The sequence below is a fragment of the Bos grunniens genome, chromosome 19, assembly GCF_055505025.1.
Source record: "Bos grunniens cultivar Pamir isolate PY7600 chromosome 19, Bosgru_T2T1.0, whole genome shotgun sequence".
Taxonomy (NCBI): Eukaryota; Metazoa; Chordata; class Mammalia; order Artiodactyla; family Bovidae; genus Bos; species Bos grunniens.
In genome coordinates this window covers 8381937-8409192 of record NC_141183.1, presented here as the reverse complement: position 1 = coordinate 8409192, position 27256 = coordinate 8381937, and the positions used below count along the sequence as shown (strand labels likewise).

The window sequence follows — 27256 nt, the reverse complement described above, 5'->3', positions numbered from 1 at the left end:
GTAGCTTCAGTCATGTACAGACAGCTCTTTGCAAGCCTATGGACTGTAGCCCGCCAGGCTTTTCTGTTCATGGGATTTCCCAGGCAAGAATCCTGGTGTGGGTTGCCAAGCCCTCCTCCAGCAGATCGTATCTCCCCAAGTTTGCTCAAGTTCATTGAGTTGGTGATGCTATCTAACCATCTCATCCTCTGCCGCCCCCTTCTCCTTTTGTCGCCGTTCTTTTACTGCTGAGTCACCAGGGAAGCCCCCTATTGCAGCAGCAGGCAGCATACTGTTGTATGTATAGGTCACACTCTGTTTATCCATTCATCTACTGATGGACATGGGTTGTTTTCACCTTTTGGCCACTGTGAACAATGCTGCTACAAGCATAACTGTACAAATACCTCCTTCAAGTCTGTTTTCAATTCTTTGGGGTACATACCCAAACATGAAATTGGTGGATCAGACGGTGATTCTAGTTTGACTTTTTTAGGAACTACGTTACTGTTTTCCATAAAGGCAGCACCATTTTACATTCCTACCAAGGATTCAGTTTCTCTTATGTCCTCACTTTATTTTTTTAATTGGCAACTTTTTTTTGTATTTTGAGAACTTAACTCCCAGAGGAAAGCAAGCCTCAGTGTAAACAGCCAAAGCCTAGGTTTTAAGGTATTCAAGCCTTCGGGTATAGGGCAGAAGAGGTAGGTGGGGGACGCCTTCACACAGAGTAAAACAGTTGTGACTCAATTAAGGTTGCTCCAGGGCTAAGCCAAATTTCAATATACAGAAATCTGCAGCAAAAGAACAGCACACTCATACTTACACACACACACCCATGTGAGACAAAGTGAAGACTTACTTACCCAGAAGCATAAATTATTTGAGAGAGTACATAAAACAAGCGTAAAAATTAAATTCTTTATTTCATACCACATTTCAAATTCAAATAATGATACAAATTCAAACGAGCTGTTATCAGTCAAATAAAGAGCCCACCAAGGCCAACACTATTTATAGACATAAAGACTGAGTAAAAAAACAAAACGAAACCCACCCAAACACAAAATGTGAGTACAGAACTTAAGGTGAAGAACATCACACATAACAACAGGAGGGAGGCGGCCCAGAAGTCGTGTTCCTGACACATTCCCCTCACTCTCTTTTCCCTTGTGAAAGCAGTTACCAGGAATCCTACCAGTTGTGATAAGAGGCTGCGGCTGCCCTGGGAGAATGCACTCAGTAGTATTAACAGAGGCTACTGAACCTCTGCAGCCTAATTCTACAGACCTATCATAAGCAAAGGGAGCCCGAGCCTGGCAGAGTGAGGAACATAGGAATGCAGGGCCCAGTTCCCAGCTGAACGTGAGACAGGCAGCCTTGCGAGACGGTCCTGGGGATCCTGGTTCTAGTCACTCCCTGGTGTAACCCCCACCCCCTTCCGTGAGTGTGGCCGGGAACTAGTAACTTGCATCTAGTAGGGAGAATACAGCAAAAGTGATGAGATGTCATTTTCGAGATTAAGTGATAAAAGACGGTGACTTATGACTTGCTGGCACTTCCCTCTGGCTTTTCTCACTTGCTTTCTTTGATGAGGACAGCCGTGAGAAACTAAGACTCTTAGTCCAACAGCCTGTGAGGAACCAACTCCTGACAAGGATGAGACTAAGCTGAGAAGCAGGTCCTCCTCCGGGTCACGCCTTGGCGGCAGCCTTGTAACAAAGCCTGGGCTGGCTGGAGGGCCTGGTCCAGCCATACCGAGACCCGCAGAAACTATGAGAGAATACGTAGGTCTTAAGTGGTTGAGTTTTGGGGTAATATGTCATTCGGAGATAGAAGACAAAAACATCTGGGTAAACTATAATGTGCTTAGTGAAAAAAACTGTTAGTTGCTCAGTCACGTCTGACTTTGTGACCCCATGGACTATAGCCTGCCAGGCTCCTCTGTCCAGGAATTCTCCCAAGTAAGAATACTGGAGTGGGTAGCCATTCCCTTCTCCAGGGGATCTTCCCGACACAGGGATCAAACGCAGGTCTCCTGCACTACAGACAGATTCTTTACTATCTAAACCACAAGGGAAATGGCTAAGTTTTGGAGTAATCTGTCATACAGTGATAGAAAACAAATACATCTGAGTAGACAATAATGTGCTTAAAGAGATAATAAATTCATTTGCATTAATTCTGAAACAGCATTTACAATTTATATAAAATCAACTATCAACTGAGTTTATCTCAACTTCAAGAAAGAAAACCACAATTTTACAACTTGGAGCAAAAGAGTTCAGTGTTCCATACAAATGCAATTTCTCTAAGGGTTCCAGCTAACCACAATTCCCTGCAATTGCCATCAAGTCTAAAACTCACACTCCATAAAATTACTAAGCAGGTGTTAAAAAATAAAGGAAAGCAAAATATTGTTTGTCTTCTTGATTAAATCTACTTTGCCATAAAACTCTTGATTTGTTCAGTTAATTTTCAATTTTAAAAGTGAGCTTTCCCATTGATAGGGAATATCCAGAAGAAGCAAATCCACAGAGACAGGAAACGGATTACTGACCACCGGTGCCAGGCAAGAGAATGGCGAATGACTACCAGTAGGCACGGGGGGTTCTTTCGGGGTGATGAAAACGTTCTGGAAAAGACAGTAGTGATAGCTATATAATCTTGTGCATGTACTGAAGCGCCACTAAACTGTATACTTTACAATGATGAATTTTATGATTTCTGAATTATCTCAATTAAAGTAACTGTTTAAAGCTCTTATGGATTAAAGTTAACATTTCCATTCTAAACATCTCCCCCAAACAGTTAGACTCCATTCCCAGACATGCGTATGGAATGGTGTTTCTTAGTGACAACAGCCTGCCGCCACAGCTTAGACTTCACCACGTGTTCTGGGTTTGTTTGTTTTTTATGCACTGCATCCTCTAGAAAAATTACTAGCAAAAGCCTCCATCAATAAATGTGTATTTTTTTCTTAAGTGTGTTTCTGTTCATTTACAAATGTAAGATTCCTATTTTTAAAACTTAAGACAATTTTTACCTCATTTCATAATACTTGATTAGTACCCCTCTTGCTAGGAACTACAAGAAAAATTATCAAAAATGTGCAAATCTTTTCAAAGATTCCATTTCAGTGTTACATGATTTACTTAAACGTCATTCCCAGACACACATGGGGTGGCACATGCTCCCTGTTACTACATAGTAACACACAGCCACACACCTAGGAGTCTTCACACGACATACGAGTCTTCATACACATATGGCCTAGTAGTTTCGATCAAAGCATGATCTCTCAACGAGAACGGGGGGCAGAAGAAAACATTTACATTTACAACATGACCATAAGGAACGTGAGACAGATGAACTGAAAAACAACATCTTCGAACATCATGACTGACAGGACAAGTTCCCTTATTTCACTAGTTTCTAAACAATATTTGTAAACCTGAATACCAACTCTGGCAGATTTAGCAGTCTTAGATCTCGGAGTTTCCATTCTAACAGCCTCCAAGGTATGGTGAAGATGAGAGCGGCCTCCTCTGCCCGGCCCTGCCGCTCAGCCGAGGGTCTGAAGAGGCGGCCTCCTCTCACTGGCACCCTTCTTCAAATACTTCGGTAGTCAGAGCCCCGGGCTACAATGGCAGCAGCTTCCCACTCCACAGTGAAGAAGGAGACAGTTCCAAAAAACCCAAATATCACCATGACCAGGAGTTGCCAATGAAGGAGAAGGTAGTTACTGTAGAAAAATGCCACGGCTGCGCAAATGGACTAAGAATAAAGAAGACAAAACAGATCATGAAACATGCACACGTGACCCAGCCGACTCCACAACGAACCCCACAGCTTGGACCCAAGGCTTCTTGTCACTGCTCCCTGCTCTTTCTGCATCTAGAGGGCACCTCCTTAGTCACTAGCTCACAAACATGCACCATCAAGTCCCACTGAGAGCTGGGAATAATCAAGTAAGCTACAGTCTGCTATTTAAAATAGTATTTTGTTAAAAAAAAAAAAAAAACTGGAGTGATAAAATTATGTGCATGCACAGTGAGAAGCACACTTGTTACCTGTGAACACCATGAACTCTAGTATCTACTGAAAGAAGTCTGAGCCGCAGAGGCCGGAATGTAAAATCTCTTATACAAGTGATGGGACAAAAAAGATCACAGTACTTATTATCTCCTCATTCTGATCAGAAATCCTTTTAAAGGATCTCCTAGACGTTTATTTAAGAAACATTAAGAAAATGAAGTTACAGCACTTCAAAAAGACCCGCCTTTAAACATAGTTTAAAGAAGAATTTACCTGCACAAATTTAAAGACGGCAAAAGCCGGGGCGCTGTCTTCAGAATAGAGAAAACCTAAAATACTAAGCAGCTGAGTATTGAAGCAGCTGTCTCCAAGACCCAACAGGAAGCTGCAGAAGATGGCAATTTCTTTGCTGATTAAAATAAAATTAATTGAGAGTGAGCATTAATAATAATATTTGTTAGAGTTGTTTAAAATGTAACAGCAACTCACCCACAAAAACATTTTACTCTCCAGTTTAAACAAGTGTATGAAACAAGAATGAATAAACATGGAATTTACAAAGAACTTATACTCAAATGCTGTCACCTTCACAGTCTAGCGAACTCTAGTCTATTAACCATCAGGGAAGCAAACAGTGTGTCTGGGATGGGGCTGCCCTTGGCTTGGGGGTCCAGACATAAATGCCTACGCTGAAAATGAATCTGAGGGTTGAGTGCAGTAAAATGACACCCGCAAAACTCCCATAACCACTGTGAAAGGGCTGGGCGGCCGATCCAGCAGACAGATCACCCCTCATTCCTCACTGCTCTTCCCTGAAGTCCAAAAACGTCTAGAGATTTCAATGCTCAAAAAGCAGAGATAAAAATTCAAATCAGACACTTACGCAATCCTTCACAGATCAAGAAAAAGATTTAGTGGGGAGAAAGGTTAAAACCAACAATCACAAAAATAACTTGATATTCTCTATGGATTTCTATTCAAACTCATTCTGGCTCCATTAACACATGACAAATGACCTTATAACAGACTTACAGAAAAGGACTAACTGCTCCATTCTAAATTCCAAGCCATCCTTTACCTCCTGCCCTTCCTTAACTTACTAGAAAAAGGGCCGCCACTGTACCTGGGTTTGATGTAAGCGCTGCTGTCAGTGCCTTCAACAGGAGCAATGGGGGCATCCCCAGGCATGTTGAGGAATATTAAATAAAAAGCTATAAAATGCACCAGGATGCCCAACAGCACAACTGGATTCCTACCAAAACGATTATTCTTGCTCAGCAGGCCAAAGAGGCTTCCACCTGTAAGATCAATGAACAAACAAAAAAATCCAAGGCCAAGTTAACATATCAAAAACTTAGTTTTGAAAAAATAAATGGACAAATAGTGAATTTAATAAAATAAAGCAAGCAAGCACGAATATACAAAGTAAGAAATAACTGTTGAAACAAAGGAAATTATAAAAATCAGGACAGACTTCTAGGTAAGATAGAATAACAGGAACTGAATTTACCCCCAGTCTAAAAAAAAAAAAAAAAAACCAAAAATATGGCACAACGGTTTTGAAGACACAGATTCTCAGGTGACAAAGGGCAGTGATCTCAGAGAGACAGGGAACAAATGAGGCGAGGCCCACACCTGCCCCAGCTGACTGAGAGGCCGGGGGCTTCAGAAAGGGGGAGGGCGGAAGCAGAGCGGGGAGGACAGGGGAAGGAGACCGGGAAGAGGGGCAGAAGGGGAGGGAAGGCAGGAGGAAGCCCACAGCCTCCCTGAGTCACGGAGACAGAGCTCAGGGGCTGGGGAGACCAAGGTGCCTGAGTTTCCAAAACAGGGCATCAAAAAGGAAAGCTGATCAGCACAGGATGTGAGTAGCAGAGATCAGAAAGAGCTTTCCAAAAGGATTAGTGGCATTAGTGCCCTACCCTGGGCTGGGCAGAGTACCTGGTCCCACCAGCCAGACCGGAAATCTTATTATTCACTGGGTATTCACGAAAGGGTCTTCCCTTGGGGGAGAGAGATAATTAGCCCTCCTCTGAGCACTACTCTGGTTCCATCCAACACACTTTAAAAGCAAGACTCAAAAAGTCACACTGTTTCCAAGTAAATGAACCGCATCCAAGAACAAAGCTCAAGAACAGGAACAGCAATGTAAAAGTCATCCCACACCCAACAAGGTAAAGTTCACAATGGCTAGTATCCACATTACCAGGCATGCAAAGGAACAGGAAAATAGGACCTGTTATTAGACAAATCAGTCAAACACAGAGTTATCACCTGACCCAGCAATTTCAGTCCTAGGTTTAGTGTTCACAGCAGCATTATTCATAATGGGCAAAAAGCAAAAACCACCCAAACGTCCATGACACGATGAATGGATGAATAAAAATGTGGTAGATCCACGTGACTAAATATTATTTGGTAATAAAGAGGAATGAAGTAAAAAAGAAAAAAGAAATGAAGTACTGATACATGCTACACCATGAAAAACCCTGCAAACACTGTGTCAAGTAAAAGAAGCCAGGGACAACAGAAAAATACAGATTATATGATTCCATTCACATGAGATGTCCCCGGAATAAATCTACAGAGGAAGTAGATTAGCAGTTGACTGGAAAAAAGCAATGAAAATGTTCTAAAATTAATTATAGGGAACAAAAAAATACACCAACCCCCCACCCTCCTTTGTCCATGCTGCTGCTAAGTCACTTCAGTCGTGTCCGACTCTGTGCGACCCCATAGACGGCAGCCCACCAGGCTCCTCCGTCCATGGGATTTTCCAGGCAAGAGTACTGGAGTGGGGTGCCATTGCTTCTCCGTCCTTTCTCTATAGTGCTTATCATTTTGACATTCTAAGTTTCAGATATTTTTTATTGCATGTGTTCTTCCCCAAAAATATAAGCTCCATGCTTTGTTCATACAGTGGAGGCACAGAAAGTTTTGGGAAGCTCCTCACATGTTACACAGCATCCACTACTGCATGGATCACCGCTGCAGGAGTGACTGGTGGCATAATCAAAACAGAGGTGTGGTCTTAGCCTGTCTCCTCTCCCCGCTTCCTGGCACAGAGCTCCTGAAACCCTAGGAATTTCCTCAGTGAAAGGAGTGTCTCTAGTTATCTTAACTAACCCCTTCCAACCACACCTGAGTTAATGCTGACCCCTGAAGGACTGTGGGGGTGGCTCTAGTCAAGATGGAGGCTGGTTGCCAGGACCCAGTCTTAATTAGAAAACTAGAATGTTCAGCTCCACCCCCCATCTCAGGGGAGGGGAGAGGGGCTAGAGATCGAGTCTGCCATGATTTAATCCACCATGATGAGATGTGCATAAAAATCCCCACGCAACAGGTTTGGGAGAGCTTCCTGCGATGACTCCATCATGTGTCGGGAGGGTACCACATCCTAGACTCCAAGGGGATGGAGGTTCCTACGCCAGGGGTCCTTCTGGGCTTTGCCCTAAGTAGCTCTTCATCTGGCTGTTCATCTGCATCCTTTATTAAATAAACTTTAACAGTAAGCATAGCATTTCCCTCTGGAGAAGGAAATGGCAACCCACTCCAGTACCCTTGCCTGGAAAATCCCATGGACAGAGGAGCCTTGTATGCTATAGTCCATGGGGTTGCAAAGAGTCGGACACGACTGAGCAACTTCACTTTCACTTTCCTTTCATAGCATTTCCCAGGGGTGTTGTAGGAATCCTTGAATGTATAGCCAAGCTGGACAGAAGTGAAGATGGCCTGGGGACTCAGGACTTGGACTGGCGTCTGAAGTGAGGCTGGCCTTGCAGGATTGTACCCTTGAACCTGTGTGGTCTGCTGCTAACTCTAGGAGTTAGTGTCAGAGTTGAACTGTACTGCTGGACATACAACTGGTGTCAGAGATCCAGAGAACAAGAAATTCAGGGATTCTAATACACCTTCCCTAAGTATTTTAAGAGGAAAATCCAGGAAACAAAAAGCAAAAATCTTTGTTTTCTTACTTATGGCTTTGTCTTGAATTACTTGGCAAAAGTTTTATAATTTAGTTTTAGAACAGTGATAATAAAAGAAAAACCAGACATACCCATGTGGATAAAAATAAGCAAAGAAACAGAAATCCAAGGACAGAGAAGTGAAATATACTTAAAGTTTCCATTATAACTGTAACAAACTGATTTAATGCAAAATTTTTTTAAACCAACCTAAAATTTCTCCAATGCCGATGAAAATGCCAGAAAGTCCAATGAGGCTTTTCTCTTCTGTTCCAAATTTATTTATAGCGCCAATACAGGTTCCATATACACCAGAGAAGAAAGTCAGTTCCAGACCTTTAGAAAAGAGTCAGATTTAAATTACAGTTGTCCTTCAGTATCTGCCATGGGTACCAAAATCCAGATACTCAAGTCCCATAATCAGCTCTTTGCATTCAAGTCTCTACATCCTTAGAGTAAACCAACTGCAGATAACAAAGCACTGGATTTTGTACTGAAAAAACACAGTCTACCTTTCCTGGTTTTTTCTTCACGTCTTCATGTCTTGTAGTATTTGAGCTATGCATGTATAAAACAAAATTCACTCAGACTGAAATGCTACTCCACGTGACATAACTGATGAAAAGGAATTAGCCACGAGATGGCAATTGTCACATATTTCAGATTAGAACATACAACCCAAATAAGCAAAGACAGCCTTATGTTAAAACAGTCACTCTGCACAAAAAGGGGGTGGACAGAGGACGTAATTAACATAAACTTGTAACAGAGACACTAAAGTACTCATTATCCTTATTAATAGCTTTCCAAGGGAACAGGAACATATGGTGGCAAGACTAATACCTACTATCTACTTTTGCTTAAAGGAAAAAGTTTTAATTAAACATGTTTTCCAGGAAAAGAAATTTTTAAAATTTGGGTAAAAAATTAGAGCAAATCAGTAGAAGACCTGGTTCCTTAATGTCACAAAATCTTACCTGAATTTTGAAGATGTTCTGACACCACCCTTTGACCTAAAAATAAGATGTTTCTACCTATACCTATGAGGCGCAGAGAGTTGAACCTTGAACAAATCCAGTTTGAACTGTGCAGGACCCTGTAATACTACAGGGTCCACAGTTGGTCGACTGTGCAGACCAGGAAGCACAGATACAAATGGCTGACTGAAGTCACGCAAAGATTTCTGATCACAGGGGAGGTCAGCACACCTAATCCATCCCTTCACTGTTCAAGGGTCAACTGTAAAGGCAAAAGTAATAACTGACATATCAGCGCAACTTTTGACAAGGAAACAGATTTCCTTAAGACCTAAGCCTACTTCACCTATTACCACATCACATTATCACTGGAAGCCACAGAATTCATTCTGTTTTATTGAAAATTCTCTTAATTCATACTCATGTGGCAAAGATTTACTCATGATTATTTTCTGTAGTGCTCCATTTTGTCCTAAAATCATTGGCTGAGATGAATCAAGCCTCCTGCTTTTCAATCCCTTGTACAGAACCCTCCCCTAGGTGGTATTTAGGTTGGCCCTGTGATTTGCTTTCACCAACATGGGAAGGGGTCACGCAAATGCTGAGACATGGAGAGAGGTGAGATCCAGCTTGCATTAGACCCCTTTAGACGTGCAAATGAAACTACCTTGGAAGTTTTAGCCCTATAACTTAAAGAACCTTAGCACTATAACTTAAAGAACCACAAGAGACCCCAACTGAGACCATCAGAAAAACCATTTCGCTGAGACACGTCAATGTACAGAATTGTGAGAAAGTAACACAGTTATTGTTTTCGACACTTACTGTCATTACACAGTTACAGAAAACCAACACTGTAATTAACTCCATTACCTGTATAAGCAGTTGTAATGCTAAGAAGGAGCATCTCCTTGGTGACACATAACTTCAGAGACTTTTCTGCAAAAAAAGAAAAAAAAATTAGGAGTACTTAAAGCTCAACATTCAGAAAACTAAGATCATGGCATCTGGTCCCATCACTTCATGGGAAATAGATGGGGAAACAGTGGAAACAGTGTCAGACTTTATTTTTTTGGGCTCCAAAATCACTGCAGATGGTGACTGCAACCATGAAATTAAAAGACGCTTACTCCTTGGAAGGAAAGTTATGACCAACATAGATAGCATAGTCAAAAGCAGAGACATTACTTTGCCAACAAAGGTCCGTCTAGTTAAGGCTATGGTTTTTCCAGTAGTCATGTATGGATGTGAGAGTTGGACTTCGAAGAAAGCTGAGCGCCAAAGAATTGATGCTTTTGAACTGTGGTGTTGGAGAAGACTCTTGAGAGTCCCTTGGACTGCAAGGAGATCCAACCAGTCCATTCTAAAGGAGATCAGACCTGGGATTTCTTTGGAAGGAATGATGCTAAAGCTGAAACTCCAGTACTTTGGCCACCTCATGCGAAGAGTTGACTTATTAGAAAAGACTCTGATGCTGCGAGGGATTGGGGGCAGGAGGAAAAGGGGATGACAGAAGATGAGATGGCTGGATGGCATTACCAACTTGATGGACATGAGTCTGAGTGAACTCCCGGAGTTGGTGATAGTCAGGGAGGCCTGGCGTGCTGCAATTCATGGGGTCGCAAAAAGTCGGACACAACTGAGCGACTGAACTGAACTAAACTAGATTTTAATCAACCGAACAAAAATTCTAAAATATTCATTCAACCAATTCATTATTACTTGTCAATAATGCCAGTAAACAGAGACACTGGGACACAGGTTAATGATTCAGATTAAAATGCTTAACATATGAACTAAACCTGCCCTATAAGTAAAATGTTGATTTCAACTGTTTAAATATATTCTAGAGTTGTGTTTTCTCTAACACCTTTTCCAGCTCTCAAGAAAACAAATAAAACGTGAAACAGAGAAAAGAAACAGAACAAAACAACAGACTATTCCAACAGACTTGATTAAAGATTAGGGAGTCAACAGTTGGCAAAATGCTAATTTCCCTAAGCAACTTTCCCAGGGCAGCGTTAAGGCTGGACTCAAGGTCAGAATCAGCCCAGAGGTTTTTGACCACCCCAAGCTGGGATACCACCACTTCCTGGATTCTCAGTCTCTGGATCTGAGGACTGAAACCTTAGTTCTGCTCATTTGTTTCTGATCCCTTTAATTTTTAATTTTTATTGTTTAACTTCGTTGAAATCTACAGTGGAAAATGCATTTCTAAAAGCTGCACATTTTAACTGTCTTTGAACCTGCTCACATTTCATAACTTAAGGCCACTTATCTAGGATCCTAAACTAATGGTGGATCCAGATTTCAGTTCCTACTCAGTGGATGACTAGGAAACACATCAGTCACAGACACTCTGTCCTGAATTTCTCTATATACAAAAGAGGATAGCTTTTTTCTTGAATTTCACTAAAATAAAGTGAGACTAGGACTGTGAAGAAGACTGAGCGCTGAAGAATTGACGCTTTTGAACTGTGGTGTTGGAGAAGACTCTTGAGAGTCCCTTGGACTGCAAGGAGATCCAACCAGTCCATCCTAGAGGAGATCAGCCCTGGGTGTTCTTTGGAAGGAATGATGCTAAAGCTGAAACTCCAGTACTTTGGCCACCTCATGTGAAGAGTTGACTCATTGGAAAAGACTCTGATGCTGGGAGGGATTGGGGGCAGGAGGAGAAGGGAACGACAGAGGATGAGATGGCTGGATGACATCACTGACTCGATGGACGTGAGTCTAAGTGAACTCCGGGAGCTGGTGATGGACAGGGAGGCCTGGCGTGCTGCGATTCTTGGGGTCGAAAAGAGTCGGACACAACTGAGCGACTGAACTGAACTGAACTGAAAATCAGTCAGATATTTTCACCAATCATTTTCATATACTTCCAGAAAAAAATACTTGATTAATAAAGTTTAAAACAATATTTTAATTAGAAAAATCATGTTAGCAAAGCATATTTGCTTTTGAGTAATCAGAAGATTTAGCTAACAAAAGGAAATTTTAAAACATAACCTAAAAAGAAAAATAACCTAGTATGATCCTATATGGTGAATTCATGTCCTCATACATTTGTCCAAACCTATAAAACGTACAACACCAAGAGGGAACCCTAATGTAAACAACAGACTCTAGATGATGCTGTGTCACTATATGTTCATCAGTTGTTAACAAAAGTACCACAATGATGAGGGACAACGATAACGGGGAAGGTTACGCATGGGTGAGGGCAGGACATGTATGGGAAATCTCTGTATATTGACAATTTTGCTGTGAACCTAAAACTTCTAAAAAAAAAAATCATTTATCAAAAAAAAAACCCAATATAATTCATTTGAGGAAATTGACAAACTGATCCTAAAATTCATATGTAAATTCAAAGGACTGATAACAGCCAAAATAATCTTGAAAAAGAACAAAAATGAAGACTCAAAATTTACAATAATCAACACAGCATGGTACTGGCATAAGAACAGGCGTATTGAGAAATAAACTCCTACATTCACAGTCATTTGGTTTTTAAGAAGGGTGCCAACACAATTCAACGGGAGAAAGAATAGTATTTCTAGCAAATGGTGCTAGAATGACTGATCTCGTGCAAAAGAATGATGCTGGAGTCCTGCATCACAACATCCATAAAACTTGACTCAAGTGGATCACAGAACAAAATGTAAAAGCTAAAACTATAAAATTCTTACCAAAAAAATACAGGAATAAATCTTTGTGACTTGGAGTCTTCCTAGGACACCAAAAGCACACACAACAGAAGATAAAGTAGATAAATCAGACTCCATAAAAAATTTTAAAATTCTAAGATTCAAAAGATACTACCAAGAAAATGAGAAAAATCAACCTAAAGAATGGAAGAAAATATTTGTAAATTATATATATAAGGGACTTTCACCTATAATATATAAAGAACTCTTACAATTCAATAACAAAAAGACGAGGAATTCCCTGGCAGTTCACTGGTTAAGACTCAGCACTTCCAATTCTGAGGGCTGGGGTTTAATCCCTGGTCGGGGAACAAGTCACACGGTGTGGCCAAAATAATAATAATACAAATAACCCAATTAAAAAATGAGCAAAAGATCTGAGCAGAAATTTCTCCAAAGAAGAGATGAAATGCCTATAAACATATGAAAATACGATCAACATCTTAGATATTGGGGAAATGCAAATCAAAGCCACGAAAAACCACTTTACACATACTAGGATAGTGTTAGTCGCTCAGACGTGTCCAACTTTTGCGACCCTCTGGACTGTAACCCGCCAGGCTCCTCTGTCCATGGAATTCTCCAGGCAAGAATACTGGAGTGGGTTGCCATTTCCTTCTCCAGGCGATCTTCTCGACCCAGGGATCAAACCCGGGGCTCCCACATTGCAGGCAGATTCTTTATTGTCTGAAGCATCAGGGGCTAGTAGGATAGCTATAATCAAAAAGATAACTCTAGAAAGTGGAGAAATTGGAACCTTCGTCCATTGCCAGTGGGAATGTAAAATGGTACCGCCACTTTGGAAAACAACCTGGTAGCTCCTAAAAGATTTAACACAGAGACACCAGAGCCCAGCAAGCCCACTACCCCTGGGTATACAGCCAAGAAATCTGAAAACAATGTCCACACAAAAACTGATGCTAAGAATCCAGTCACAGAAGCCAACTAGTCCTATGATTCCACTTACACAAAATGTCCAGTTATAGGCAAATCTGTAGACAGAAAGTAGATTACTGGATAACTAGGGCTGGGGTTGGGGTTGGGAGAGGAAATGGAAAGTGATTACTAATGGGAAGAAAATGGGAACTGACTGCTGATGGTCATAGAGATTCTTTTGGGGGTGATCATTAGGTTCTAATTTTTTTTTTTTTTTTTTTAAATTTTGGCCACATGTGTACTGAATCCTAACCACTAGACCAGGTAACTACGTGAATAGGTTCTAAAATTGACTATGGTGATATCTGTACAACTCTCTGAATATACTAAAAACCACTGAATTATATAAGTGGGTGAACTGTATACCATGTGAATTACATCTCAATAAAGTTATTCTATTAAGGAAAATAACCATAATCTAACACCTTAATGAGTCTCCTCCCAGGCTTTATGCTTTTTAAAAAGAAATTTCACTATTTACACTGTTTTACAATTTATTTTCATATTAACAAAGCAAACATTTTCTAACATTTGTAGTAATCATTTTAATGGCTACACTAATCTACTGGATAGCTGCTTTGTACTTGAATATTTAAATTATTTTTATTTCTCACTAATATAAATAGTAACTAAATCTTGGGGAAAATTCTTACTTCCTGAGGATAATCCTATTAGTGGAATTGTTGGAGTAAAGGGATAAACATTTTTAAGGCTTTTGATTCTTACTAATAAATCTATCTTCAGAAAGTAATACAAGGACTATATTCTTAACAATGTGGTCTTATGTATTTAAGTACCTACAGCCTATATACTGAGAATTATTTATCTTTGGAAATTTAATAGAAAACTTATTAATTTGCATTTCTTATAGACTTAATAACTTTTCTTTGTTTATAACTTTTTTCTTATGCCTTTCTTCAGTTCAGTTGCTCAGTTGTGTCTGATTCTTTGCAACCCCATGGACTGCAGCACGCCAGGCTTCCCTGTCTGGCACCAACTCCCAGAGCTTGCTTAAACTCAGGTCTATCAAGTCGGTGATACCTTCCAACCATCTCACCCTCTGTCATCCCCTTCTTCTCCTGCCTTCAAGCTTTCCCAGCATCAGGGTCTTTTCCATTGAATCAGTTCTTTACATCATGTGGCCAAAGTATTGGAGTTTCGGCGGATTCATTTTGATATATGGCAAAACTAATACAATTATGTAAAGTTTAAAAATAAAAAAATTAAAAAAACTAAAAAATAAATAAAATAAAATAAAAAAAACAATGTATTGGAGTTTCACCTTCAGCATCAGTCCTTCCAATGAATATTCAGGACTGATTTCCTTTGGACTGACTGGTTTGATCTCTGTGCAGTCCAAGGGACTCTCAAGAGTCTTCTCTCCAACACCACAGTTCTAACGCATGCCTTTCTTATTGGTTCATAACCCTTTATCATATACTTTAAATATTTTCCCCGCCATTTTAATTTCATTTGATTACTGTGAGAGATCAAAATTTTATATTTTAGGTAAAAAAGAGCATACTTTCCCCTTACTGTTTGACAGACCTGTGAAAGGCTTTCCTCTACCAAATTAATTTCTTGCAGTTACTACTATGGTTTCATTTTTACATTTAATCTACATGGAATTTTAGTATAAGACGGGAAGTACAAGTTCACACTTCTCCCATGCAGTCGGCTGTCTGGCCTTGCTTTAAGGCTCTGTTACAGTATTCCATGCTCCTTTATGAACGCAGACCTGCGTCCAGACTTCAGTTCCAGTGCTGCCCGTATTCCAGTGTTTTCAAATGAATTCATAATAGGTTTTGATATTTACTAGGGAAAGTTCTTTTTGAGAATTTTGTTGGCTATTGACAGATGTTTATTCTTCCAGAGGAACCTTTTATCAGGACCGAAAAATAAATTTAAAAGTTCTCACTGAAATTTTCTAGAATTGCATTAAACATATACATTGAGCTGAGGAACTTAAGTGCCTTTAAATAAGCAGGAATCCTTTCTACTCAATACCTACTATAGCATCAACTGAAGGAATATCATGATTAATAAATGAAACATTGGCTCGCAAGCAAATTAAAGCCTGGACACTCTTTTCCCTTTCTCTTTGCCTTTGGCTTCATTGCCACCTCCTAACTTCACATTGCTCCCCAACTGCCAGGAACCATTGCCCAAATTTAAATTTTCTTGCCCTGTGACACCTTATATGTCTTATCTTTATTAGCTGCTCCCTTCCTTCTCCCCATTCAAACCTAACAGCCCAATATCCTATTACTACCAAACCCTACACTATGTAACCAACCAGCTCCGTGATAAAAAGCATGAGGCCCTCACTGTGTTAGTGTCTCATTTTACAGAGAAGTTGAGGCAAAGCTGATACAACTATCTAGAAAGTATATCCTGAATCTGGTTAATATTAAGAGACATCCAGGGCGGCGGGGGGGGGGGGTTCAGAGCACAGAGGCTGCATCAAGTCTTACTGAAGCTGGATGAACCAGCCCATAAGCCTGAAGGTCATCACCCTCCCTTTGCCTGACTTCATGTTCACCAAAGAAGCCAACATGTCTTTCTAGGCCTCTCATAACAAGAAGGAAATTCCTTGTTTGACCTTGAGTAAATAATTTTGCCAAAGCCTCAGTTTTCTTTTCTATAAAATGGAGATAGTGATACATATGTATTATATGATACTCACAGATTTGTCATGAGAACAAAATAAAACACATCGAGAGGTTTAGCCAGGAAAAGCCCTCAACAGATGAGGATAATTGGTTTTACATGATACTGGGTTACCCGAGCCTCTGCTCTATTCTAAGGAGTGACAAGCAATGCTTGAAGAAATGGTCTGTGTCCTCACTTCCTCCTATAAACTCCTAAACCTCTGCCTCCTCCTCCTCAGACCTCCCTCACACATGCACTCAGGTAGGGCACTGAATTATTCTCCATCCCTCACAGGCCTCATGTAAGAGATACTTATTGAGAAGACAAGCGGATTTCAGAGCAGTATACGTAGAAATGTGAAAATACTGGGGTATTGTCAATGCAAAGCTACCAGAGAAACGGGGAAAGTTATTCCTGAACAGTTCCTGCACTTCAGATACAGAAAATACTTACTAAACGCATCTACTGCCTTTGTCATGTTGCTCTGGGGAGACCTGAAAAGATAAAAAGAAAAAAGTTTTCCCCAGAAAACTGAAAAAGAGAACAAACCAAAAAATGATCATATTTTCATTTAAGTCTGTAAAAGCTCTGTGCTCTATGTGGTCTGGTAAACACTTCAGTGGCCTCAATGCTCCCTGCTCCAAGGTGTCCTTGCTTCAGAGACTGTGGGTAAAGTGCTACTTGGGTGGCCCTTTATTAACCACAGAACATGATTCTCTCACATTAAATTTATGACACAGAGTCATGCATGTCTTTTTCAGAAATGGTACTTCTCTGCACACTCTACAGCCTATCAAGAAAATCCCATGCACTGCAATGAAAAGCCCTAGCCACAACCAGAGAAAGCCCACAAGCTGTACAAACACCCAACCCAGACAGAAAAAGGAAAAAAAGTTTAAAAGGAAAGAAAGAAATGATACTTCAGGCAGGACAAAAGTCTCCTCTACCTTGCTGTTTCTAAACTGTAAAAGCAAATCGTGAGGGCTCAATTCTCCACCACTCCAACTACGTAAAAAATTACTGTGGTCCTTCAGTGTTAAAAGCAACACCGTCACCGGCTACACGGGTTTGGGCGCAGTATCACCGACTGGTTAAAAACGCGGGCTTTGAGGCGGAGTCCTGCTTTGCCACTTATTAGTTGTATGGTTTTAGACAAGTGGCTTCATTTCTCTTTTACTTTTTCATTTATAAAACAGGGCCACTATCACTTACCTGTGAGAAGGAAACAAGATATAGTAACTTAAGGGTAAGTGTTTGCAGGTCATGGTAAGAGAGTCTGTAAGAAATTACACTTCTTATCCTATCAGCCAAGTCTACTCCTAGATCTTGAAAAGATATCGTTTACAAACAAACCGAAAGAAAAAATCTAAAGGAGAGCAGGTGACTTAAATTACTGACACAAAAAAGGTAGTATGTTTTAACCAATAGGAAAACATTTTCCCCCACCATAAAAACTCAAGCCTGAGGGAGGCTCAAGAGGGAGGGGACATATGTATACCTATGGCTGATTCATGCTGATGTATGACAGAAACCAAAACAACGCTGTAAAACAACTATCCTTCAATTAAAAATAAATTAAAAAAACAAAAAACAAAAAAACCCACACCTCATGCCATCCCTGGAAGCGAATACTCTGTAGACTCTATTTAATGATGCTACCCTCACCTGGTACTTGGATAAGATCGGGTGGTGGTGTTTTAGCCGCTCAGTCGTGTCCAGCTCTTTGTGACCCCACGACTGTAGCCTGCCAGGCTCCTTTGTGATTTCCCAGGCAAGAATACTGGAGCAGGTTGCCATTGCCTTCTCCAGGGGATCTTCCCAACCCAGGGATTGAACCTGCGCCTCCTGCTTGGCAGGTGGATTCATTACCACAGAGCCACCAGGGTGGATATACTATTTCACACTCCAGGCCCCAAATAAGTAGGAACTGATGTGTAGGCTATAGACTATTGAAATATAATCAACTCAGCTAGTACTCTGCTGTAAATCATTCAGAGTGGACTCCACTTTATGGTACCTTTAAAGTCAGACCCCACGCATGTCCTCAGTGCCTTCTGATCACACCAAGAACAAAATCCAAACTCCCGCCATATCCTGATGCAGTCATCTCTCTGTCCGATGCAGATGCTCCTACTTGCACTGTGCACATCCCGCGGGCCCTCCGGTAGCCATCACACTCCCTTCCACACCTGGCCTTTGTTGCAACAGACATCAGCTGATCTTCACACCTTCTCACCACCCAGCTCTCCACCACCTCCCCCTCTCTCACTGTCTGGCAGAACTTACTCTGCTGTTTTCTTAACATGCATGGTGACTACCAGCCCATCTACAACTAAATTTCATAAGAAGAGGGACTTCTCTGTCTTGCTCATTACTTCTTTCCTACCTTTTGGAAGATGGCTAGTGCATGCATGGTGCTCTTTATAGAATAAAGACATAGAAGTTTCAAGATTGGGAAGACAATTCAGGGAGAGAAAGATCAACAAGGTGGAGCAGAACCACTCAGCACTGCACCTTATGACAGGTACATGATCCCTTGTCTAGCAACGAAGTTCCATGAACACAGGGATGGACTGTATTTGTCTTCACAGCCCCTAACATTTGCTGAATGAATGTTGAATTTTTGTTAAGTTTGTGTCATTCATCTTTGGAGACCACTTCTCCAATATCCATTGGTTTATGCTTTTAAAAATATGTGATATATATACATATGTATATTCATATAAACACCTCTCTTTTGCCTGGAACAGTGCAAATTCTGAATGGTTAATGATCCTGTGACTGGAGAATTTTATGCCCTTTTGGGGGTTTAAAAAGGCAGCACAGAAAGTTCAATGCAAAATTTTTAACAACAGATAAAATTCTGTAAGGCAAGCTTCACAATTTATCAATTCACATAGCACAAGAGTGGTAAAGACTTCTTATTCCCCTTTCTTCAAATCTAGATGACGACCTGCAGAGAAATCACCTGCAAGGTTTTAGACAGTTTCACTTACAACTTAAACAGGCCCCTGCTTTCAGTGGCAGGACCTGGGAAAGGGGCAGAAGGCGCCACGTCTGGCCTTGAAGATGGCAACCATCAGCCGCTGAAGCAGCCCAAGAACCAGGCCGAGAGGATGGATGAGGAAGATAAGACATTCAACCAAAAACGGAAAGAAGAGGTCTCGGGGAATGGCTCCCTGGCCACAAGTGGAATTAAGAAATCTATTAAAAAGCAAAGCTATTCCTTGTGCCTGAGGAAATAAAGGCCCTTAATTCCATTCCTGTCTAAACATCTGGATTTCCAGCTATAACATCTGTTGCCACCTATAGCTAGAATGAAGTATTGTTTTAGAGCCTGCTATACATTTAAAAATAAACTTTTGTAAAAAAAAGAAAAAGTAATAATAAATGGGACTTCCCTGGTGGTCCAGTGGCCAAGACTCCATGCCCCCAGTGCAAAGGGCCTGGGTTCAATCCCTGGTCAGGAAACTAGATCCCACATGCCACAACTAAAGAACCTAAAAAATCTTGCATGCCACAACTAAAAATCCCTGCATGCTGCAACTAAAAATCCTGCATGCCGCAGCTAAGATTTCACATACTGCAACTAAGACCCAGCAGAGCCAAATACATAAGAAATATGCTCAAGGTTATTCACAACTTTTAGAAAAACAGGACTAGGAACTTATTTCCCTGCAGGGATTATGTCAGTGGAAACTACCATCACAGGTTAGTGCAAAATCCAGAGCGTGGGTGTAACCACGGCTAATCTATGACGACTGCTGGTGGCCTTGCCACTCACTTGTACCACATGATCAGAAAATTTTAAGCCTGGATCCAAGAAAGTGACTGAGGACTATTTTCTATTTAACTTTATGAGCCTATATCCTCAAACATTAAAACACAGAAGATGTCTGCTGAACCGAAGGAGGAAATTGAGGCCCAGAGAAAGTCAGGGGAACATTGCTACTGTCCAGGGTCATACAGGAAGTGACCTGGGATGAGACTAAAATCCCTCCACAAACCTTTTAGCTACCTCCCCCACCTCTGTCTATCTTCCTTTCCCTTCTTCCTCCCTGACAGCTCCTCTTTATCTTCTTTCTCTGCTTATTTGCTTTAAAACTTTCCCCTCATGTCTGCCCAATACTGGATATCAGTTAGGCCTATAACAGGTTTGTAATTTCTAGACTGTATCTATTCAAAATATAGCTTAAAATAAAAGGAATGTTTCCAATTTCTTACTCGTTGATGTCCAAGTCCTGGTCATCAGAAGATTCATCTTCTCCCAGGACATTTTCAGAATCTGGTTTCCGAATGAGAAAGAAAAGTACTGTTCCCACAAGGCTGATCACCGTTAGGGCGATAAACACTGTTCTTCGGTCACTCTCTAGGGAGAAAAACGAAGATGAAAGTAGATAGCACTAGCCACACAAACAATTCCAGAGTCAGTATCATGTTCAGTATTTTGTTTATAACTATTTACATACTTTATCACTAATTTTATTTTACTGCATCAGTAAAAACCTAGGACAAAGAGATAAATAGGATACATCCACCTGTCTTTCAGTTAGAGAAATACTAATAAGCCAAAAGAAAAACAGCATAAGAACTTAATCATATTCTTTTAATCAGAGTATAGACAAAACAAGTGAATTAAAAATTCTTTTGACAACTGATTAGTCTACCCACACATGCACAACCTTCTCCCACACTTTGAGATCCTACTTGAAGTGCAGTCATAAGCTGTAAATCCTAGTATAATAATATAATCCAAGGGAAGATATTAAAAGCAAAAATCTGAGAGGACTTAAGAGTACCAACGTTCACTAGAACAATCTGAACCAAGCATACTGGGAATTTTCATGGAACTGCTATTTCGCTTTGAACGTATCTGAATAAAGCACAGTGAATAAAACAAACCTGATATCTGAGTTTTCCCTTGCCAAGCAAAATATATGTAGAGATTTCCAAAGAACAAGCTGGGGGAAGAAAAGGAGGGAGAGGATGTTGGGAAGTTATTTTCATATTTATGGGCTTTAAAATAATTTTTCCATTCCTTGTTAAAAAAAAAAAAAAGAGAGAGAGGCCTACATAACGAAGTTATCTACCTGCCCTAAGTCATTTAAAAGTATCGACTTCACCCTCTTTCTGAAAAACTCAACTGACCGAGGGAACTCAGTCTCCTTCCATTGTGACAGCAACCTGATTCAGAACCGGCTTCCAAAGACCTGACTCACTTTGAAACATGTGATGTACTGGAGTCTGAAAATGACACCCAGAAAACAAGTTTACTCTACCTCTAAAATTCTGTATTTTAAAGAACTGGTGAAAAGATCAATGATTTAGTTATCTGCATCTAATCAAATACTTTATTTAGCACTTTCCTAGGGAAAAAAATCAGAGTGGTAAAGAATCTACCTGCCAATGGAGGAGACACAGATTCTATCCCTGGGTCGGGAAGATCCCCTGGAAAAGGAAATGGCAACCCACTCCTTTGTTGTATTCTTACCTGGGAAATCCCATGGACAGATGAGACTGGCAGGGCTACATTCCTTGGGGTCACAAGAGTCAGACAGGACTGAGTGACTAAACAGCAACAGGGAAGAAATCATTCACTTACACTCCAGTTTCTTAACATACAACCCTTAAAACGATATTCGTATTTGTTAAGCCTTCAGTTCAGTTTAGTCGCTCAGTTGTGTCCAGCTCTTTGCAACTCCATGGACTGCAGCATGCCAAGCTTCCCTGTCCATCACCAACTCCTGGAGTTTACTCAAACTTCTGTCCATAGAGTTAGTGATACCTTTCAACCATCTCATCCTCTGTTGTTCCCTTCTCCTCCTGCCTTCGATCTTTCCCATCACCAACTCCTGGAGTTTACTCAAACTTCTGTCCATAGAGTTAGTGATACCTTTCAACCATCTCATCCTCTGTTGTTCCCTTCTCCTCCTGCCTTCGATCTTTCCCAGTGAGTCAGTTCTTTGCATCAGGTGACCAAAGTATTGGAGTTTCAGCTTCAGCATTAGTCCTTCCAATGAATATTCAGGACTGATTTTCTTTAGGATGGACTGGTAGGCTCTCCTTGCAGTCCAAGGGGCTCTCAAGAGTCTTCTCCACAGTTCAAAAGTATCAATTCTTTGAACTTCTACACCATTCAAAAGCATCAATTCTTCAGCGCTCAGCTTTCTTTATGGTCTAAATCTCACATTGATGCATGACTACTAGAAAAACCATAGCTTTGACTAGACGGACCTTCATTGGCAAAGTAATGTCTCTGCTTTTTAATATGCTGTCTAGATTGGTCACAGCTTTTCCTCCAAGGAGCAAGCATCTTTTCATTTCATGGCTTCAGTCACCATCTGCAGTGATTTTGGAGACCAAAAAATAAAGTTTCTGATTCCACTGTTTCCCCATCTATTTGCCATGAAGTGATGGAACTGAATGCCATGATCTTAGTTTTCTGAATGTTGAGTTTTAAGCCAACTTTTTCACTTTGCTCTTTCACTTTCATCAAGAGGCTCTTCAGTTCTTCTTCGCTTTCTGCCATAAAGGTGGTGTCATCTACATATCTGAGGTTACTGATATTTCTCCCAGCAATCTTGATTCCAGCTTGTGCTTCATCCAGTCCAGGATTTCTCTGCATATAAGTTAAATAAGCAGGGTGACAGTATGCAGCCTTGACGTACTCCTTTCCTGATTTGGAACCAGTCTGTTGTTCCATGTCCAGTTCTAACTGTTGCTTCTTGACCTGCATACAGATTTCTCAAGAGGCAGGTCAGGTGGTCTAGTATTTCCATCTCATTAAGAATTTTCCAGTTTGTTGTGATCCACACAAAAGCTTTGGCATAGTCAATAAAGCAGTAGTAGATGTTTTTCTGGAACTCTCTTGCTTTTTTGATGATCCAACAGATGCTGGCAATTTGATCTCTGGTTTCTCTGCCTTTTCTAAATCCAGCTTGAACATCTGGGAGTTCATGGTTCATGTACTGTTGAAGCCTGGCTTGGAGAATTTTGAGCATTACTTTGCTAGTGTGTGAGATGGGTGCTGGTAATGTTTCCTAAAGCCCACCTGACTTTATATTCCACGATGTCTGGCTCTAGGTGAATGATCACACCATTGTCATTATCTGGGTCATGAAGATCTTTTTTGTATTGTTCTTCTGTATATTCTTGCCACCTCTTCTTAATATCTTCTGCTTCTGTTAGGTCCATACCATTTCTGTCCTTTATTGTGCCCATCTCTGCAAAGATATGTTCCCTTGGTACCTCTAATTTTCTAGTCGTTCCCATTCCATTGTTTTCCTCTATTTCTTTGCACTGATCACTGAGGAAGGCTTTCTTATCTCTCCTTGATATTCTTTGGAACTTGCATTCAAATGGTCGTGTCTTTCCTTTTCTCCTTTGCCTTTAGCTTCCCTTCCTTTCTCAGCTATTTGTAAGACCTCCTGAGACAACCATTTTGCCTCTTTGCATTTCTTTTTTTGGTTAAGCCTTACCAAAGCCAAAATTTTAGGCATTTAGGATATGAGGGTAAATCCTCAGGACAGATTCCATGATAGCATGTATGCCTGTTGTTGCTTTTTACTGTGGAAATATATAACATGCTGTATCCTTCAGTGTCCATAGAGTTAGTCTCTGTTTGAAAATTTAATTGTTAACAGTTGTCAAGTAGCATAACTGGGTGGGAAGGACATGGCCTTTGGAATCCACATGATTGGATAAGTTACTTAACTTTTAGTTAAGCTTTTGTTATCTAATCTGTAGAATGGAGATAATGCCTTCTTATCACAGGAGACTGTAACTATTATTGAGATTAAAGAGCCCAGTAGTATGTACGGTGAAGAAGATCGCTCAGTCGTGTCCAACTCTTTGCGACCCCATGGACTGTAGCCTACCAGGCTCCTTGTCCATGGGATTTTCCAGGCAATATTACTAGAGTGGATTGCCATTTCCTTCTCCAGGGAACTTCCCAACCCAGGGATTGAACCCAGGTCTCCCACATTGTAGACAGACGCTTAACCGTCTGAGCCACCAGGGAAGTCCAGAAGTATATAAGGTATGTACAAAGTATGCATGCCTGCAAGTCACTTCAGTCCTATCTGACTCTTTGTGACCCTGTGGACTGTGGCCTGTCAGGTTCCCCTGTCCACTGGTATTCTCCAGGCAAGAATACTGGAGTGGGCGTCATACACTTGTTCCACAGGATTGAACCCAATCTGCATTGGCAGGCGGTTTCTTTACCACTGAGCCACCTAAAGTATAGCAGATGCTATATACATTATGGTTAATATTATTTTCCATTTGCTAATCATAAATTTCAATGAGGTAGATCCATGGATCTTTAAGTAATCCCATAAAATTTTAAATCTCTATGACATGTACCTAGGAACTTAACTCATGTAAAAAGAAGATCTGAGTTCTCAACACAATCGGGATCTAAAAAAATGGTCTGACCAAAGAAAAAAAAATTATAGGAAAGATGGAGCCATAAAATTATTACCTAAATTGTAAGAGTGCCCAGAAAATTCCACTGTTTCTCCCAATAGTGTGCTCATCTGAATTTATCGTCAGGCAGTTTCCTTGTGCTGTCCAAAGTACTAAAATTCAAATCAAAAGTTTATCAAGGGAATGAAAGCATTTAGCTTTATATATTAAACATATAAACAATACTCTTAGACTCAGAAAATAGAAATCAAAATGCTTACCAGCAGCAGCAATTCCAATGAAAACAGAGGCTGTGTAGAAGGACCACGGGAAAGGCTGGATAAAAACGGCAATGTACATGCTAAAATATAACAGGTCAACGTATTACAGTCAAACAATACCTGAAACAGAATGTCAATTATGCCTTCTAGGAATCAATTCTGAGGGATCTCTTCTTTCAAAATTCAAGCTGTAAAGGGCTTCTCCAGTGTTGGAAAAAAGAGGACAAGTGTCATTTCTTAACTTACTATTTCAAATTTGTGAACTCAGGCATTGAATAAAGGTTTGCAACTGGCCTTCGCCAAAAAGCTCAGCACACAGTGGGACTACAGTTCTGTAGCCCAGAAGAAATTTAATTCCCATTAATCTACTTGACATAAAATAAGATTATTACCTGAGTTCTTTTCAAGCCTATAGAAAGAGATTTTTGTATATTATATATATTAGTCGAAAAAGAAAAGCAAATATACACAAATCCCATCACTTTAAAACAACAGTACCGCTAAGCATCAAGTAGAGAGCCAAACCTCTAAAACACTACCTATAATCTATTCCAACCAAGTCAGCAAGTTCAAAGCACAAGTTTACTATGTGCTTGAAAGAAGCTGAAGGCATTCTAATTAAATGAAAGAAAATGGGATTACTTACCTGTAAAATAAACCACTAGCAAACATAGAGAGTTGAGGTCCTACAATGGCAACCACTGATGGTGTAATCAAATTTGAAGCAGAGAACACTCCATAAATAATTGCCATGCTGCACACGTAACACACAAAAGGGAAAAAAACAAAACTCTTGAAACACTGTCTCAAAGCTCAATTTTTTTCAAACCTAATTAGAGTCTACAGTTTGTTTGTTTTTTGTTTTTGCAATAACCACTCAGTCTTTAGTCAGAATTTATAACTACATCCTTACATTAAATGTCACATTAAAGTTTTCACTTGTTTAAAATACTGAAGTCCTGTCAAATGAAAATAATTAGTCTGCCTTGGACAATATGGTTTTTAATATACCAGTGAATTATTATAGCAGCTAACACACCCCATGAAGAACATATTATTTTTTATGGAAAAGAGAAGTGAAATACAGAGGGGTCAAGTAACTTGTCAAAACTGCAGCTGGACAGCTAGTCAATGGTGGAACCAGAATCTCATCCCTGGGAATCTGATTCCAGAGGCCCTTATCAACCAGTCTGCCCTACAGATTTAGCTGACAACTCCTGGCAGTGGCATGAAATCTCACTGCTATAAATAATCATGTAGCTATAACTTGTTTAAACCAGAATTCATTTAACTCAACGTAATGGCTCACTCTTGAGAGTCCCTTGGACTGTAAGCGGATCCAACCAGTCCATCCTAAAGGAGATCAGTCCTGAGTGTTCATTGGTAGGACTGATGCTGAAGCTGAAACTCCAATATGTTGGCCACCTGATGTGAAGACCTGACTCATTTGAAAAGACCCTGATGCTGGGAAAGATTGAGGGCAGAAGAAGGGGATGACAGAGGATGAGATGGTTGGATGGCATCACCGACTCAATGCACATGGGTTTGGGTGGACTCTGAGAGGTGGTGATGGACAGGGAGGCCTGGCGTGCTACGCTTCAGTTCAGTCACTCAGTCGTGTCCGACTCTCTGCAACCCCATGAATCCCACCACACCAGGCCTCTCTGTTCATCACCAACTCCCGGAGTTCACTCAAACTCATGTCCATCAAGTTGGTAATGCCATCCAGCCATCTCATCCTCTGTCGTCCCCTTCTCCTCCTGCCCCCAATCCCTCCCAGCATCAGTGTCTTTTCCAATGAGTCAACTCTTCACGTGAGGTGGCCAAAGTACTGGAGTTTCAGCTTTAGCATCATTCCTTCCAATGAAATCCCAGGTCTGATCTCCTTTAGAATGCACTGGTTGGATCTCCTTGCAGTCCAAGGGACTCTCAAGAGTCTTCTCCGACACCACAGTTCAAAAGCATCAATTCTTTGGTGCTCAGCTTTCTTCACAGTCCAACTCTCACATCTATACATGACCACTGGAAAAATCATAGCCTTGACTAGACAGACCTTTGTTGGTAAAGTAATGTCTCTGCTTTTGAATATGCTATCTAGGTTGGTCATAACTTTTCTTCCAAGGAGTAAGCGTCTTTAGTCACTTAGAAAAATGGACCTTAACATTCTTATACTCTCAAGTATTATACATAAGATCAGGTTTAGGTTAGATAACAAAGAACCAAATAAGAAGAGTTGGGGAGGGTGGGAGGAGGAGCTGACCACAATCTAACATTTAACCATAGAGAAATTAAGAAATCTGTTTGTGTTTATACTG

At 40.6% G+C, this 27256-nt stretch overlaps 1 protein-coding gene across 13 annotated transcripts in view; it reads right to left on the bottom strand.

Annotated features, from left to right (window-relative positions):
- Positions 1-886: 886 nt before the first annotated feature.
- Positions 887-27256, bottom strand: part of MFSD11 (major facilitator superfamily domain containing 11) — a 29120-nt gene continuing 2750 nt past the window's right edge. For 2 of the 13 annotated variants that reach the window (XR_015147205.1, XR_015147206.1), the window contains 10 exons: positions 25588-25695; positions 24942-25021; positions 24737-24833; positions 21157-21215; positions 20479-20623; positions 9830-9895; positions 8190-8315; positions 5141-5315; positions 4291-4426; positions 887-3756 (listed from right to left, as the gene is read on the bottom strand). Coding sequence is in view for 10 of the 13 variants with exons in the window: in XM_086356304.1 (XP_086212430.1) it covers positions 3592-3756; positions 4291-4426; positions 5141-5315; positions 8190-8315; positions 9830-9895; positions 16708-16748; positions 20479-20623; positions 21157-21215; positions 24737-24833; positions 24942-25021; positions 25588-25695 (1198 nt within the window). In the remaining 3 variants the exon portion in view is untranslated. Of the gene's footprint in view, positions 3757-4290; positions 4427-5140; positions 5316-8189; positions 9219-9829; positions 9896-16707; positions 16749-20478; positions 20624-21156; positions 21216-24736; positions 24834-24941; positions 25022-25587; positions 25696-27256 lie in introns of those variants that run through there. The other 11 variants (XM_086356306.1, XM_086356307.1, XM_086356308.1 and 8 more) reach the window with 9 other exon arrangements.